This window comes from Scyliorhinus canicula, chromosome 30 (genome assembly GCF_902713615.1).
Source record: "Scyliorhinus canicula chromosome 30, sScyCan1.1, whole genome shotgun sequence".
Classification (NCBI taxonomy): Eukaryota; Metazoa; Chordata; class Chondrichthyes; order Carcharhiniformes; family Scyliorhinidae; genus Scyliorhinus; species Scyliorhinus canicula.
Window position 1 is genome coordinate 12,930,655 of NC_052175.1, and position 16,495 is coordinate 12,947,149.

At 55.4% G+C, this 16,495-nt stretch overlaps 1 protein-coding gene across 1 annotated transcript in view; it reads left to right on the forward strand.

The window, feature by feature from the left end:
• LOC119958606 (soluble guanylate cyclase 88E-like) overlaps positions 1 to 16,495 on the forward strand; it is a 33,642-nt gene that overhangs the window by 918 nt on the left and 16,229 nt on the right. The window contains exons 2-5 of the mRNA XM_038787086.1: positions 7,129 to 7,478; positions 8,574 to 8,697; positions 10,850 to 10,975; positions 14,036 to 14,156. Coding sequence (XP_038643014.1) covers positions 7,129 to 7,478; positions 8,574 to 8,697; positions 10,850 to 10,975; positions 14,036 to 14,156 — 721 coding nt within the window. The remainder of the gene's footprint in view (positions 1 to 7,128; positions 7,479 to 8,573; positions 8,698 to 10,849; positions 10,976 to 14,035; positions 14,157 to 16,495) is intronic.

The window sequence follows — 16,495 nt, forward strand, 5'->3', positions numbered from 1 at the left end:
CCGCTCCTCATAGCTAATGCCCTCCATACCAGGCAACATCCTGGTAAATCTCTTCTGCACCCTCTCTAAAGCCTCCACATCCTTCTGGTAGTGTGGTGACCAGAATTGAACACTATACTCCAAGTGTGGCCTAACTAAGGTTCTGTACAGCTGCAACATGACTTGCCAATTCTTATACTCAATGCCCCGGCCAATGAAGGCAAGCATGCCGAATGCCTTCTTGACTACCTTCTCCACCTGTGTTGCCCCTTTCAGTGACCTGTGGACCTGTACACCTGGATCTCTCTGACTGTCAATACTCTTCAGGGTTCTACCATTCACTGTATATTCCCTACCTGCATTAGACCTTCCAAAATGCATTACCTCACATTTGTCTGGATTAAACTCCATCTGCCATCTCTCCTCCCAAGTCTCCAAACGATCTAAATCCTGCTGTACCCTCTGGCAGTCCTCATCGCTATCCGCAATTCCACCAACCTTTGTGTCACCTGTGAACTTACTAATCAGACCAGTTACATTTTCCCTCCAAATCATTGATATATACTACGAACAGCAAAGGTCCCAGCACTGATCCCTGCGGAACACCACTAGTCACAGCCCTCCAATCAGAAAAGCACCCTTCCATTGCTACTCTCTGCCTTCTATGACCTAGCCAGTTCTGTATCCATCTTGCCAGCTCACCCCTGATCCCGTGTGACTTCACCTTTTGTACCAGTCTGTCATGAGGTCTGTCAAAGGCCATACTGAAGTCCATATAGACAACATCCACTGCCCTACCTACATCAAACATCTTTGTGATCTCTCCTTGTGTTAGTGAGACACGACCTCCCCTTCATAAAACCGTGCTGACTCTCGCTAATACATCCATTTTCTTCCAAATGGGAGTAGATCCTGTCTCGAAGAATTCTCTCCAGTAATTTCCCTACCACTGACATCAGGCTCACCAGCCTGTAGTTCCCTGGGTTATCCTTGCGACCCTTCTTAAACAAAGGAACAACATTGGCTATTCTCCAGTCCTCCGGGACATCACCTGAAGACAGTGAGGATCCAAAGATTTCTGTCAAGGCCTCAACAATTTCCTCTCCAGCGTCCTTCAGTATTCTGGGGTAGATCCCATCCGGCCCTGGGGACTTATCTACCTTAATATTTTTCAAGACGCCCAACACCTCGTCTTTTTGGATCTCAATGTGACCCAGGCTATCTACACACCCTTCTCCAGACTCAACATCCACCAGTTCCTTCTCTTTGGTGAATACTGAAGCAAAGTATTCATTTAGTACCTCGCCCATTTCCTCTGGCTCCACACATAGATTCCCTTGCCTATCCTTCAGTGGGCCAACCCTTTCCCTGGCTACCCTCTTGCTTTTTATGTACGTGTAAAAAGCCTTGGGATTTTCCCTAACCCTATTAGCCAATGACTTTTCGTGACCCCTTCTAGCCCTCCTGACTCCTTGCTTACGTTCCTTCCTACTTTCCTTATATTCCACACAGGCTTCGTCTGTTCCCAGCCTTCTAGCCCTGACAAATGCCTCCTTTTCCTTTTTGACGAGGCCTACAATATCTCTCGTTATCCAAGGATCCCGAAATTTGCCGTATTTATCCTTCTTCCGCACAGGAACATGCCGGCCCTGAATTCCTTTCAAGTGGCATTTGAAAGCCTCCCACATGTCAGACGTTGGACTTACTCTCAAACATCCACCCCCAACCTAGGTACTTCAGTTCCCGCCTAATATTGCTATAATTAGCCTTTCCCCGTGTTCCAGATTCCCAGCACTCTCTCTCAGTGAAGATATTTCTCCTTGGCTCCCACCTATCCATTATCAAGGATTTCGTAGCACAGCATGTGGCAGGTAGTGGTGTACATGGACAAAGTCAGCCTGTATTTACGAAAGGAAAATCATCCCTGCCAAATCGACTGGAATTGTAGAAGATGTAACTAGTAGAGTTGACCAGGGAGAACCGGTGGATGTGGTATATTCAGACTTTCAGAAAGCTTTCGACAAAGTCTCACAGAGCAGATTGCTGTGTAAAGTTAAAGCGCGTGGGATTGTGGGTAGTGTCTTCAGATGGGTAGAAGTCTGGTTTGTAGAAAGGAAGCAAAAAGTTGGAATAAATGGGTCATTTCCCGATGAATCAAGGCATCTTTTCTCGGACCCCAACTGTTCACATTATATATTAAGGATTTCGACAAGGGAACTAAATGTATTGTCTCCAAATTTGCAATTGATACAAAGTTGGGTGGGAGGGTGAGCTGTAAGGAGGATACAGAGATGCTTCAGAGGGGGTTGGACAGGCTCCGTGAGTGGGCACATGCGTGGTAGATGCAGTACAATGTGGATAAATGTGAGGTTATCCGCTTCGGTAGCTAAAGTAGGCAGGCAGATTATTATTTGAGCGGGTGTAATTCACCTGAGGAAGGAGCAGTTGCTCCCAAAGCGAGCGATTTGAAACAAACCTGTTGGAGTTTAACCTGGTGTTGTCAGACTTCTTACTGTGCTCCCCCCCAGTCCAACGCCGGCATCTCCACATCGTGTAAATTGAGAGAGGCGGATACTCAGCGAGACCTTGGTGTCCTCGTGCATCAGTCGCTGAAAGGTAAGCGGGCAGGTACAGCAGGCGGTAAAGAAGGCTAATGGTGTGTTGGCCTTCACAGCGAGAGGATTCGAGTATAGAAGCAGGGATGTGTTGCTGCGATTGTACAGGGCCTTGGTGAGGCCACACCTGGAGTATTGTGGGTAGTTTTGGTCTCCTTCTCTGAGGAAGGATGTTCTTGCTCTCGAGGGAGAGCAGCGAAGGTTTACCAGACTGATTCCTGGGATGCCAGGACTGACGTACGAGGAGGGATTGAGTGGGTTAGGATTACATTTAGAGGAGTTTAGAAGTTTCAGAGAGGATCTCATAGAAACGTATAAAATTCAAACAGAATCAGGATGGTCCAATGGTGGGGGAGTCCAGAACTAGAGGTCATAGTTTGAGGATACGGGGTAAACCTTTGAGGACTGAGCTGAAGAGAAATTTCTTCACCCAGAGAGCGGTGATTCTGTGGAATTTATTCACGGTGATGGCTCACCCCACCACCTTCTCAAGGGTCAACTAGGGAGGGTATCAAATGAGGATAAATTCCTATCTCGCCCTGGTGATTGACCTCTGTGCCGATGGGTGAATCTCCTTCCTTCCCACTCGATTTTGGCCACTCGAATTATGACACGTCTCAATCAAATTTCGGATCAGTGCCAACGACTCCAAAGATGTCCCACTCTGCCCAACGTATCCCAGATCTGAAAATACTCCAGTCCTGACAATATCCTGGGAAATCTCCTCGGGAGGGGTCACATTCTTTGGGGAAAGTGGTGGGCGACGCAAGTGTTCTGAGATTTCAAAAAGTGTTGGCAAATTTCACTCCCGTTGTTTCAAGTTCCCAATCACCCGGGCACAATCTGTTTCAACGACAGCCTCCATGTTAATCCCTGAACCCGCCGTCATGGGTGACCACTTTTATCACCATGCCCCGGGCTTTATGTTTGTCAGGATAGGCAGGACTGAGGGAGTGCCGCACTGTCAGAGGGTCAGTACCGAGGGAGTGCCGCACTGTCAGAGGGTCAGTACTGAGGGAGTGCCGCACTGTCAGAGGGTCAGTACTGAGGGAGTGCCGCACTGTGGGAGGGTCAGTACTGAGGGAGTGCCGCACTGTGGGAGGGTCAGTACTGAGGGAATGCCGCACTGTGGGAGGGTCAGTACTGAGGGAATGCCGCACTGTGGGAGGGTCAGTACTGAGGAACGCCGCACTGTCAGAGGGTCAGTACTGAGGGAGCGCCGCACTGTCAGAGGGTCAGTACTGAGGGAGTGCCACACTGTGGGAGGGTCAGTACTGAGGGAGTGCCGCACTGCGGGAGGGTCAGTACTGAGGGAGCGCCGCACTGTCAGAGGGTCAGTACTGAGGGAGCGCCGCACTGTCAGAGGGTCAGTACTGAGGGAGTGCCGCACTGCGGGAGGGTCAGTACTGAGGGAGTGCCGCACTGTCAGAGGGTCAGTACTGAAGGAGTGCCGCACTGTCAGAGGGTCAATATTGAGGGAGCGCTGCATTGTGGGAGGGTCAGTACTGAGGGAGCGTCGCACTGTGGGAGGGTCAGTACTGAGGGAGCGCCGCACTGTCGGAGGGTCAGTGCTGAGGGAGGGCCGCACTGTCAGAGGGTCAGTGCTGAGGGAGCGCTGCATTGTGGGAGGGTCGGTACACAGGGAGCGCCGCACTGTCAGAGGTTCAGTACTGACGGAGCTCCGCACTGTCAGAGGGGTAGTACTGAGGGAGTGCCGCACTGTCGGATTCAGTTCTGAGGGAGCGCCGCGCTGTCAGAGGGTCAGTACTGAGGGAGTGCCGCACTGTGGGAGGGTCAGTACTGAGGGAGTGCCGCACTGTCAGAGGGTCAGTACTGAGGGAGTGCCGCACTGTCAGAGGGTCAGTGCTGAGGGAGCGCCGCACTGTGGGAGGGTCAGTACTGAGGGAGTGCCGCACTGTCAGAGGGTCAGTACTGAGGGAGTGCCGCACTGTCAGAGGGTCAGTACTGAGGGAGTGCCGCACTGTGGGAGGGTCAGTACTGAGGGAGTGCCGCACTGTCAGAGGGTCAGTACTGAGGGAGTGCCACACTGTGGGAGGGTCAGTACTGAGGGAGTGCCGCACTGCGGGAGGGTCAGTACTGAGGGAGAGCCGCACTGTCAGAGGGTCAGTACTGAGGGAGCGCCGCACTGTCAGAGGGTCAGTACTGAGGGAGCGCCGCACTGTCAGAGGGTCAGTACTGAGGGAGTGCCGCACTGCGGGAGGGTCAGTAATGAGGGAGTGCCGCACTGTCAGAGGGTCAGTACTGAGGGAGCGCCGCACTGTCAGAGTGTCAGTACTGAGGGAGTGCCGCACTGTGGGAGGGTCAGTACTGAGGGAGTGCTGCACTGTGGGAGGGTCAGTACTGAGGGAGCGTCGCACTGTGGGAGGGTCAGTACTGAGGGAGCGCCGCACTGTCGGAGGGTCAGTACTGAGGGAGTGCCGCACTGTCGGATTCAGTTCTGAGGGAGCGCCGCGCTGTCAGAGGGTCAGTACTGAGGGAGTGCCGCACTGTGGGAGGGTCAGTACTGAGGGAGTGCCGCACTGTCAGAGGGTCAGTACTGAGGGAGTGCCGCACTGTGGGAGGGTCAGTACTGAGGGAGCGCCGCATTGTCAGAGGATCAGTACTGAGGGAGCGCCGCACTGTCGGAGGGTCAGTACTGAGGGAGCGCTGCACTGTCAGAGGGTCAGTACTGAGGGAGTGCTGCACTGTCAGAGGGTCAGTACTGAGGGAGTTCCGCACTGTGGGAGGGTCAGTACTGAGGGAGCGCCGCACTGTGGGAGGGTCAGTACTGAGGGAGTGCTGCACTGTCAGAGGGTCAGTACTGAGGGAGTGCCGCACTGTCGGATTCAGTTCTGAGGGAGCGCCGTGCTGTCAGAGGGTCAGTACTGAGGGAGCGCCGCACTGTCAGAGCGTCAGTACTGAGGGAGCGCCGCACTGTCAGAGGGTCAGTATTGAGGGAGCACTGCACTGTGGGAGGGTCAGTACTGAGGGAGTGCTGCATTGTCAGAGGGTCAGTACTCAGGGAGCGCTGCACTGTCAGAGGGTCAGTACTGAGGGAGCGCTGCACTATCAGAGGGTCAGGACTGAGGGAGCGCCGCACTGTGGGAGGGTCAGTACTGAGGGAGCGCTGCACTGTCAGAGGGTCAGTACTGAGGGAGCGCTGCACTGTCAGAGGGTCAGTACTGAGGGAGTGCTGCACTGTGGGAGGGTCAGTACTGAGGGAGTGCCGTACTGTCAGAGGGTCAGTACTGAGGGAGCGCCGCACTGTCACAGGGTCAGTACTGAGGGAGCGCCGAACTGTGGGAGGGTCAGTACTGAGGGAGTGCTGCACTGTGGGAGGGTCAGTACTGAGGGAGCTCCGCACTGTCAGAGGGTCAGTACTGAGGGAGTGCCGCACTGTCAGAGGGTCAGTACTGAGGGAGCGCCGCACTGTGGGAGTGTCAGTACTGAGGGAGCGCTGCACTGTGGGAGGGTCAGTACTGAGGGAGTGCTGCACTGTCAGAGGGTCAGTACTGAGGGAGCGCTGCACTGTCAGAGGGTCAGTACTGAGGGAGTGCTGCACTGTCAGAGCGTCAGTACTGAGGGAGCGCCGCACTGTGGGAGTGTCAGTACTGAGGGAGCGCTGCACTGTGGGAGGGTCAGTACTGAGGGAGTGCTGCACTGTCAGAGGGTCAGTACTGAGGGAGCGCTGCACTGTGGGAGGGTCAGTACTGAGGGAGTGCTGCACTGTCAGAGCGTCAGTACTGAGGGAGCGCCGCACTGTGGGAGGGTCAGTACTGAGGGAGTGCCGCACTGTGGGAGGGACAGTACTGAGGGAGCGCCGCACTGTCAGAGGGTCAGTACTGAGGGAGCGCCGCACTGTGAGAGGGTCAGTACTGAGGGAGTGCCGCACTGTCAGAGGGTCAGTACAGAAGGAGCGCCGCACTGTGGGAGGGTCAGTACTGAGGGAGTGCCGCACTGTCAGAGGGTCAGTACTGAGGGAGCGCCGCACTGTCAGAGGGTCAGTACTGAGGGAGTGCCGCACTGTCAGAGGGTCAGTACTGAGGGAGTGCCGCACTGTCAGAGGGTCAGTACTGAGGGAGTGCTGCACTGTCAGAGGGTCAGTACTGAGGGAGTGCCGCACTGTGGGAGGGTCAGTACTGAGGGAGTGCCGCACTGTCAGAGGGTCAGTACTGAGGGAGCGCCGCACTGTGGGGGAGCTCCCCTCTAAGATATCCGATGGCAGAGCAGGTTCGATGGGCTGAATGGTCTGCTCCTGCTGTCCTGAGTGTCTGGGAATAATCGATTGGTCACTTGACTTCCCCTGGCTCCGACACACCAGCGGGATTGCCTCAGCGGCGACGCCCCTCAATTTATAAATAGGGTCGACTGGTGTACCTGAGGATGCCATTCAGCCCCTCGAGCCTGTCGCGCCATTCCAGTGGCAGATCGCGGCCGCCCCCTAAGGTAACTCTGTCCGCCCCCCTGAAGCCGACAGTTGTTGTCGCTTGCACGAAGCTGTGTCTCTGACCCCCCTCCCTTACCCGATTGCCAGGCCAGCTCTCCCAGGTGGGCAGGCAGTTCTACAACACCGACATCGAGGTGGAGATCCTGTCCAAGGAGGAGACGGAGAAGATGACCTACGTGGTTTACAAGATGAACTTCGACAACGCTGCCTTCAAGCATCGCATGCCGCAGCTGAGGGCGGCGCCCGGCTATGAGAAGCTGCCCATGAAGAAGGGCATCATCTTCGACATGTTCCCCTTCAGCATGATCTTCCGCAGGGACATGACCATGTACAGAATCGGCGAAGGCCTGAAGGAGGTCTTCTCCGACCTCCAAGGCAAGAAAGTGGACGATGAATTCACCCTGGTGCGCCCCATGCTGGAGTTCAACTGGGACAACGTGAGTAAGGCGAGTGGGACGGTGTAGAGGGAGCTTTACTCTGTATCTAACCGCGTGCTGTACCTGTCCTGGGAGTGTTTGATGGGGACAGTGTAGAGGGAGCTTTACTCTGTATCTAACCGCGTGCTGTACCTGTGCTGGGAGTGTTTGATGGGGACAGTGTAGAGGGAGCTTTACTCTGTATCTAACCCCGTGCTGTCCCTGTCCTGGGAGTGTCTGATGGGGACACTGTAGAGGGAGCTTTACTCTGTATCTAACCCCGTGCTGTACCTGCCCTGGGAGTGTTTGATGGGGACAGTGTAGAGGGAGCATTACTCTGTATCTAACCCCGTGCTGTACCTGTCCAGGAGTGTTTGATGGGGACAGTGTAGAGGGAGCTTTACTCTGTATCTAACCCCGTGCTGTACCTGTCCTGGGAGTGTTTGATGGGGACAGTGTAGAGGGAGCTTTACTCTGTATCTAACCCTGTGCTGTACCTGTCCTGGGAGTGTTTGATGGGGACAGTGTAGAGGGAGCTTTATTCTGTATCTAACCCCGTGCTGTACCTGTCCTGGGAGTGTTTGATGGGGACAGTGTAGAGGGAGCTTTACTCTGTATCTAACCCCGTGCTGTACCTGTCCTGGGAGTGTTTGATGGGGACAGTTTAGAGGGAGCTTTACTCTGTATCTAACCCCGTGCTGTACCTGTCCTGGGAGTGTTTGATGGGGACAGTGTAGAGGGAGCTTTACTCTGTATCTAACCCCGTGCTGTACCTGTCCTGGGAGTGTTTGATGGGGACAGTGTAGAGGGAGCTTTACTCTGTATCTAACCCTGTGCTGTACCTGTCCTGGGAGTGTTTGATGGGGACAGTGTAGAGGGAGCTTTCCTCTGGATAGTAAGCGTTGACCCCCACCACCCCTCACTCCCCCCCCCCCCACCTCTTAAAGCCGTTCCCTGAGATACAGGGGCTGTGCAGACAGCTTCTATGGGTGGGTAAAGGGGGTTTGGGTTTGAGGGCCTGGACGCGCGATCGGAGGGGACGGGGTCGGCGTTGGCCTGGGAGGAGGCCGATCGGACATGCGCTGACTGGCGGTCTCCACTTCCTCTCTTCGCCAGATCTACATGCACCTGAACAACGTTTTTGAGCTGACGTCAATAGCGGTGGTGGAGAGCAAGCAGAGGGTCAGCGTCATGCGGGCAGAGAAAGAGGAGGGGAGCATGGAAAAGGAGAATGGAACAGGTCAGCTTCAGCCACAGACCCCCCCCCCCCCATCCGCCCTCAGGACATCCCGGAACCCAAGGAATCCACACCGCACACTAAAGACCCGGCCAGGGTCCAGCAAACCCCGCATTCCACAGGAGCTCCTGTCATAACCTCAATAAATCAAATTGTCCCACATTTGTCACAAACTATCTCCCATTCCATTGGCCAAGGGACGGTTATACTAACACCCTGTGTCGATCCCCGTGCTGTACCTGCCCTGGGAGTGTTTGATGGGGACAGTGTAGAGGGAGCTTTACTCTGTATCTAACCCTGTGCTGTACCTGCCCTGGGAGTGTTTGATGGGGACAGTGTCGAGAGAGCTTTACTCTGTATCTAACCCCGTGCTGTACCTGTCCTGGGAGTGTTTGATGGGGACAGTGTAGAGGGAGCTTTACTCTGTATCTAACCCCGTGCTGTACCTGTCCTGGGAGTGTTTGATGGGGACAGTGTAGAGGGAGCTTTACTCTGTATCTAACCCCGTGCTGTACCTGTCCTGGGAGTGTTTGATGGGGACAGTGTAGAGGGAGCTTTACTCTGTATCTAACCCCGTGCTGTACCTGTCCTGGGAGTGTTTGATGGGGACAGTGTAGAGGGAGCTTTACTCTGTATCTAACCCCGTGCTGTACCTGTCCTGGGAGTGTTTGATGGGGACAGTGTAGAGGGAGCTTTACTCTGTATCTAACCCCGTGCTGTACCTGTCCTGGGAGTGTTTGATGGGGACAGTGTAGTGGGAGCTTTACTCTGTATCTAACCCCGTGCTGTACCTGTCCTGGGAGTGTTTGATGGGGACAGTGTAGAGGGAGCTTTACTCTGTATCTAACCCCGTGCTGTACCTGTCCTGGGAGTGTTTGATGGGGACAGTGTAGAGGGAGCTTTACTCTGTATCTAACCCCGTGCTGTACCTGTCCTGGGAGTGTTTGACGGGGACAGTGTAGAGGGAGCTTTACTCTGTATCTAACCCCGTGCTGTACCTGTCCTGGGAGTGTTTGATGGGGACAGTGTAGAGGGAGCTTTACTCTGTATCTAACCCCGTGCTGTACCTGTCCTGGGAGTGTTTGATGGGGACAGTGTAGAGGGAGCTTTACTCTGTGTCTAACCCCGTGCTGTACCTGTCCTGGGAGTGTTTGATGGGGACAGTGTAGAGGGAGCTTTACTCTGTATCTAACCCCGTGCTGTACCTGTCCTGGGAGTGTTTGATGGGGACAGTGTAGAGGGAGCTTTACTCTGTATCTAACCCCGTGCTGTACCTGCCTGGGAGTGTTTGATGGGGACAGTGTAGAGGGAGCTTTACTCTGTATCTAACCCCGTGCTGTACCTGTCCTGGGAGTGTTTGATCGGGACAGTGTAGAGGGAGCTTTACTCTGTATCTAACCCCGTGCTGTACCTGTCCTGGGAGTGTTTGATGGGGACAGTGTAGAGGGAGCTTTACTCTGTATCTAACCCCGTGCTGTATCTGTCCTGGGAGTGTTTGATGGGGACAGTGTAGAGGGTTGTGGGGGCGAAACCCACACAGACACGGGGAGAATGTGCAAACTCCACACGGACAGTCACCCAGAGCCGGGATCGAACCTGGGACCTCGGCATTATAGGCACTGTGCTGCCCTATCAAGGGAAGGTTCATTAGAGATTTTTTCCCTTGGAATCCAGACGTGGCCACTGTCCCTTTCTGTTTGTGATGTTGAGAGGTAAACAGGGGACTGTCGTTGTCCGACGTCACTGCTTGACCCGTTCTGATTTCGGACTCCACCTCGATTAAATCCTCTCCCTCTCCGCGTTCCCCAGTCTCCTCACGTCAAGTGAATTCCTCTCCTCCGGTAGTTCCACCATCCGCAACTCCTTTCGGGTGAGATGTCCCTCCACAGACCCTCCCGATCTCCCCCCCCCCCCTCCCGCCGACGTCTTTCGGGACTTGTGAGAGGAAACCGGAGCACCCGGAGCAAACCCACGCAGACACACGGTGGGGGGGGGAGAACGTGCAAACTCCGCACAGTACGGACTGTGACCCGGGATCGGAATCGACGCCGGGCGCGATGAGGGGGGGGGGGGGGGGCGACGCTGACCCTCCGTGCCGCCTCGCTAACCCGTCGCTACGCCTCCCCCCCCCCCGTAACCCCACATCTCTCCACAGAGGCAGCAGGAAGCTCAGAGCCACAGGGCAGCGACCAGGACTGCATGGGCAGCACGCTGGCACAGAAGAATGTCGTGGCCTCGCCAGCGGTGGACATCGAGCTGCTCGCCTTCCAAACCGTCACAGGTGGGTGGTCAGGGCTTGGGGGGGGGAGGAATGTATCTCTACCCCCTCCCTATCTCTGTAACCCCCTCCAGCCCCCTACACCCCCTCCCTATCTCTGTAACCTCCAGCACCTACACCCCCTCCCTATCCCTGTAACCTCCTCCAGCCCCTACACCCACTCCCTATTTCTGTAACCTCCTCCAGCCCCTACACCCCCTCCCTATCTCTGTAACCTCCTCCAGTCCCTACACCCACTCCCTATCTCTGTAACCTCCTCCAGCCCCTACAGCCCCTCCCTATCTCTGTAACCTGCTCCAGCCCCTACACCCCCTCCCTATCTCTGTAACCTCCTCCAGCCCCTTGCCCCCGCTCCCTATCTCTGTAACCTCCTCCAGCCCCTTCCCCCCCCTCCCTATCTCTGTAACCTTCTCCAGTCCCTACACCCTCTCCCTATCTCTGTAACCTCCTCCAGCCCCAGACCCCTCCCTATCTCTGTAACCTTCTCCAGTCCCTACACCCCCTCCCTATCTCTGTAACCTTCTCCAGTCCCTACACCCCCTCCCTATCTCTGTAACCTCCTCCAGCTCCCTACACCCCCCTCCCTATCTCTGTAACCTCCTCCAGCCCCTACACCCCCTCCCTATCTCTGTAACCTCCTCCAGTCCCTACACCCCCCTCCCTATCTCTGTAACCTCCTCCAGCCCCTACACCCCCTCCCTATCTCTGTAACCTCCTCCAGCCGCCTACACCCCCTCCCTATCTCTGTAACCTCCTCCAGCCCCTACACCTCCCTCCCTATCTCTGTAGCCTCCTCCAGCCCCTACACCCCCTCCCTATCTCTGTAACCTCCTACACCCCCTACAGCCTTCCCTATCTCTGTAACCTCCTCCAGCCCCTACAGCCCCTCCCTATCTCTGTAACCTCCTCCAGCCCCTACAGCCCCCTCCCTATCTCTGTAACCTCCTCCAGCCCCAATACCCCCTCCCTATCGCTGTAACCTCCTTCAGCTCCTACACCCCCTCCCTATCTCTGTAACCTCTTCCAGCCCCTACACCCCCCCCTATCTCTGTAACCTCCTCCAAACCCCTACACCCCCTCCCTATCTCCGTAACCTCCTCCAGCCCCTACACCCCCTCCCTATCTCTGTAACCTCCTCCAGCCCCTACACCCCCTCCCTATCTCTGTAACCTCCTCCAGCCCCTACACCCCCCTCCCTATCTCTGTAACCTCCTCCAGTCCCTACACCCCCTCCCTATCTCTGTAACCTCCTCCAGCCCCTACACCCCCTCCCTATCTCTGTAACTTCCTCCAGCCCCGACACCCCCTCCCTATCTCTGTAACCTCCTCCAGCCCCGACACCCCCTCCCTATCTCTGTAACCTCCTCCAGCCCCTACACCCCCCTCCCTATCTCTGTAACCTCCTCCAGCCCCCTACACCCCCTCCCTATCTCTGTAACCTCCTCCAGCCCCTACACCCCCCTCCCTATCTCTGTAACCTCCTCCAGCCCCTACACCCCCTCCCTATCTCTGTAACCTCCTCCAGCCCCTACACCCCCTCCCTATCTCTGTAACCTCCTACACCCCCTACAGCCTTCCCTATCTCTGTAACCTCCTCCAGCCCCTACACCCCCTCCCTATCTCTGTAACCTCCTACACCCCCTACAGCCTTCCCTATCTCTGTAACCTCCTCCAGCCCCTACAGCCCCTCCCTATCTCTGTAACCTCCTCCAGCCCCTACAGCCCCTCCCTATCTCTGTAACCTCCTCCAGCCCCTATACCCCCTCCCTATCGCTGTAACCTCTTCCAGCTCCTACACCCCCTCCCTATCTCTGTAACCTCTTCCAGCCCCTACACCCCCCCTATCTCTGTAACCTCCTCCAAACCCCTACACCCCCTCCCTATCTCTGTAACCTCCTCCAGCCCCCTACACCCCCTCCCTATCTCTGTAACCTCCTCCAAACCCCTACACCCCCTCCCTATCTCTGTAACCTCCTCCAGCCCCTACACCCCCTCCCTATCTCTGTATCCTCCTCCAGCCCCTACACCCCCCTCCCTATCTCTGTAACCTCCTCCAGCCCCTACACCCCCTCCCTATCTCTGTAACCTCCTCCAAACCCCTACACCCCCCTCCCTATCTCTGTGACCTCCCCCAGCCCCCTACACCCCCCTCCCTATCTCTGTAACCTCCTCCAGCCCCTACACCCCCAGCTGCCTGGGGAGGAGGGGGGAATGGGTGGTGTGCTGATCTCCGGAATCCCCTCCCCAAACCCTTCTGTCTCTGTGCCTCACTCACTCTGTCCCTCACTCTCTGTCACTCTCTCTTTCCCTCTCTCTCCTCCCGATTCTAAAAAACAACTTCTGTGTCCGAGCTTTCGGTCCCCTCTCCCTGAGATATCCTCATCTGACCCGGGGGTCTGATTGGCCTCCAGTGGACCTCCTCGGGGGATGTTTTACTGGGTTAAAGGCGCTATATAAATGTAGGATTATTTTTTTTTAACGCAGTATTCCCGGATTTTATGAAACGCAGACTCCAGCATTTGGGCAGTGCCAAGGTACGGAACTGGAGCAGGGTGTACCGAACCAGTGGGTGGTTAGGGACTGGCATCGGTGGGCGGCGAATGAGCCATCGGGCAGCTAAATCTGGATCAGTTGCTCCCTGGTTTAGTGAAAGCTTCCCTCCCACGGCGTCTCGGCGCGCACAGGTAGGGTTAGCCGATTCAGGAGGCGAGTTGTGGCTGAGCTGTGATGCCTCACGTAGTCGAATTGCCCGGCAAAGGGGCGCGGCGGCTTGAGCGAAGGTGGGCGCGGTGGTCCGGGGTGTGGTGGGTGGTGTCCCTGAAACTCGAGGAGGAGATGACGCCTCCGCGAGGGGAGGGGGGGGGGGGGACCCGAGGACTGGCAATGGGGTCGCCATAGGGGCAACGGGCGGGAACCGTGACTGGACGCTCCGGGCGCACGGGTGCCTCGGAGACCCGAGCTGATGCAAAGGGACTTTACCGTCGGGGCCTCTCTATCGATCTTATTCACTCCAAATCCTCACCCTCCCCCCCCCCCCCCTCCTCTCCACCCCCTCCTGAACAGGACGATGCAGCGACACAATCTTCGAGGATATGCGGGAGCCCCCAAAGAAACCGCTCCATCTGAAGGGCCAGATGAAATACGTGCCCCAGTGGGACTCACTCATCTTCCTGGGGACGCCCATGTAAGTGCCGCTTTTCGAGGGCTGGCGTGGGATCGGACTGTGCAACCATCAGCATCCCCGTCGGATATTGTTGAATGTGTGTGTGTGTGTGTGTGAATAAAACAGGGAGAAGGTTACTAGAGACAGCTTGTCTGTGAGAGCTTAGAATAAAACAGGGAGAAGGTTACTAGAGACAGCTTGTCTGTGAGAGCTTAGGCATAAAAGGGTAAAAGTGTTAAGTTCACGCATTTGCAACGCGCGATTATGGCGAGTTTGGGTCTAATGTTTTCATGAGAAGATAAGCTGGGACTTTTCGGCTGTTGAATTTTAAAGGCACGTTTAGAAATGATAAGAAACCGTATCAACTTTTTTTTTTATAGGTAAACAGCGGAAGGTTTATTATACAACGGAAAAACATGGAAGATTTTTATATTTAGAGACATTGGGGTCAAATAAGTGTTTGAGGACATTGGAAGCTGAGATGAAAGGGCCAGGAAGAGGCCATTCAGCCCCTCTACAGCCTGTTACACAGGAGCAGGAGGAGACCCATTCAGCCCCTCTCCAGCCTGTTACACAGGAGCAGGAGGAGACCCATTCAGCCTCTCCCCAGCCTGTTACACAGGAAGAGGCCCATACAGCCCCTCTCCAGCCTGTTACGCAGGAGCAGGAGGAGACCCATTCAGCCCTCCCCAGCCTGTTACACAGGAGCAGGAGGAGACCCATTCAGCCTCTCCCCAGCCTGTTACACAGGAAGAGGCCCATTCAGCCCCTCTCCAGCCTGTTACGCAGGAACAGGAGGAGACCATACAGGGTTAGAGTTTAAGGTTAGAGTTCGAGTTAGGATTAGGATTTGGTTAGAGTTTGAGGTTTGGGTTCAGGTTAGAGTTAGGATTGGGGTTCGTGTTCGGCGTTAGGGTTGGAGTTCACTGTTGGAATGGAACTCCCATGGCAGCACAGTGTGCAGTGGTTAGCACTGCTGCCTCACGGCGCCGAGTTCCCAAGTTCGATCCCGGCTCTGGGTAACTGACCATGTGGAGTTTGCACATTCTCCCCGTGTTTGTGTGGGTTTCGCCCCCACAACCCAAAGATGTGCAGGGTAGGTGGATTGGCCACGCTAAATTGCCCCTTAATTGGAAAAAAATAATTGGGTACTCTAAATTTAGAAAAACAATGGGTAGGGCTAGAGTTTGAGGTTAGGGTTAAGGTTAGAGTTGGCCTTAGGGTCAGAGTTCGGGGTTAGGATTGGGGTTAGACTTCGGGGTTTAGGTTGGGGTTAGAGTTTGGGGTTTGGATTGGGGTTAGAGTTTGGGGTTTGGATTCGGGTTAGACTTCGGGGTTTAGGTTGGGGTTAGAGTTTGGGGTTGAATTGGGGTTGGAGTTCGGGGTTGGGATTGGGGTCAGAGGTCGGGGTTAGGATTGGGGTTAGAGTTCGGGGTTTGGGTTGGGGTTAGAGTTCGGGGTTAGGATTGGGGTTAGAGTTAGGGGTTTGGGTTGGGGTTAGAGTTCGGGGTTGGAATTGGGGTCAGAGTTCGGGGTTGGGATTGGGGTCAGAGTTCAGGGTTGGGATTGGGGTTAGAGCTCGGGGTTGGGGTTAGAGTTCGGGGTTAGAGTTCGGGGTTAGAGTTCGGGGTTGGGATTGGGGTTAGAGTTCGGGGTTAGGATTGGGGTTAGAGTTCGGGGTTTGGGTTGGGGTTAGAGTTCGGGATTGGGATTGGGGTCAGAGTTCGGGGTTGGGATTGGGGTCAGAGTTCGGGGTTGGGATTGGGGTCAGAGTTCGGGGTTGGGATTGGGTCAGAGTTCGGGGTTGGGATTGGGGTTGGAGTTCGGGGTTGGGATTGGGGTTAGAGTTCGGGGTTGGGATTGGGGTTAGAGTTCGGGGTTGGGATTGGGGTTAGAGTTTGGGGTTAGGGTTGGGGTTAGAGTTCGGGGTTAGAGTTCGAGGTTGGGATTGGGGTTAGAGTTCGGGGTTAGGATTGGGGTTAGAGTTCGGGGTTTGGGTTGGGGTTAGAGTTCGGGGTTGGGATTGGGTCAGAGTTCGGGGTTGTGATTGGGGTCAGAGTTTGGGGTTGGGATTGGGGTCAGAGTTTGGGGTTGGGATTGGGGTTAGAGTTCGGGGTTGGGATTGTGGTTGGAGTTCGGGGTTGGGATTGGGGTTAGAGTTCGGGGTTGGGATTGGGGTTAGAGTTCGGGGTTGGGATTGGGGTTAGAGTTCGGGGTTGGGATTGGGGTTAGAGTTCGGGGTTGGGATTGGGGTTAGAGTTTGGGGTTAGGGTTGGGGTTAGAGTTCGGGGTTAGAGTTCGAGGTTGGGATTGGGGTTAGAGTTCGGGGTTAGGATTGGGGTTAGAGTTCGGGGTTTGGG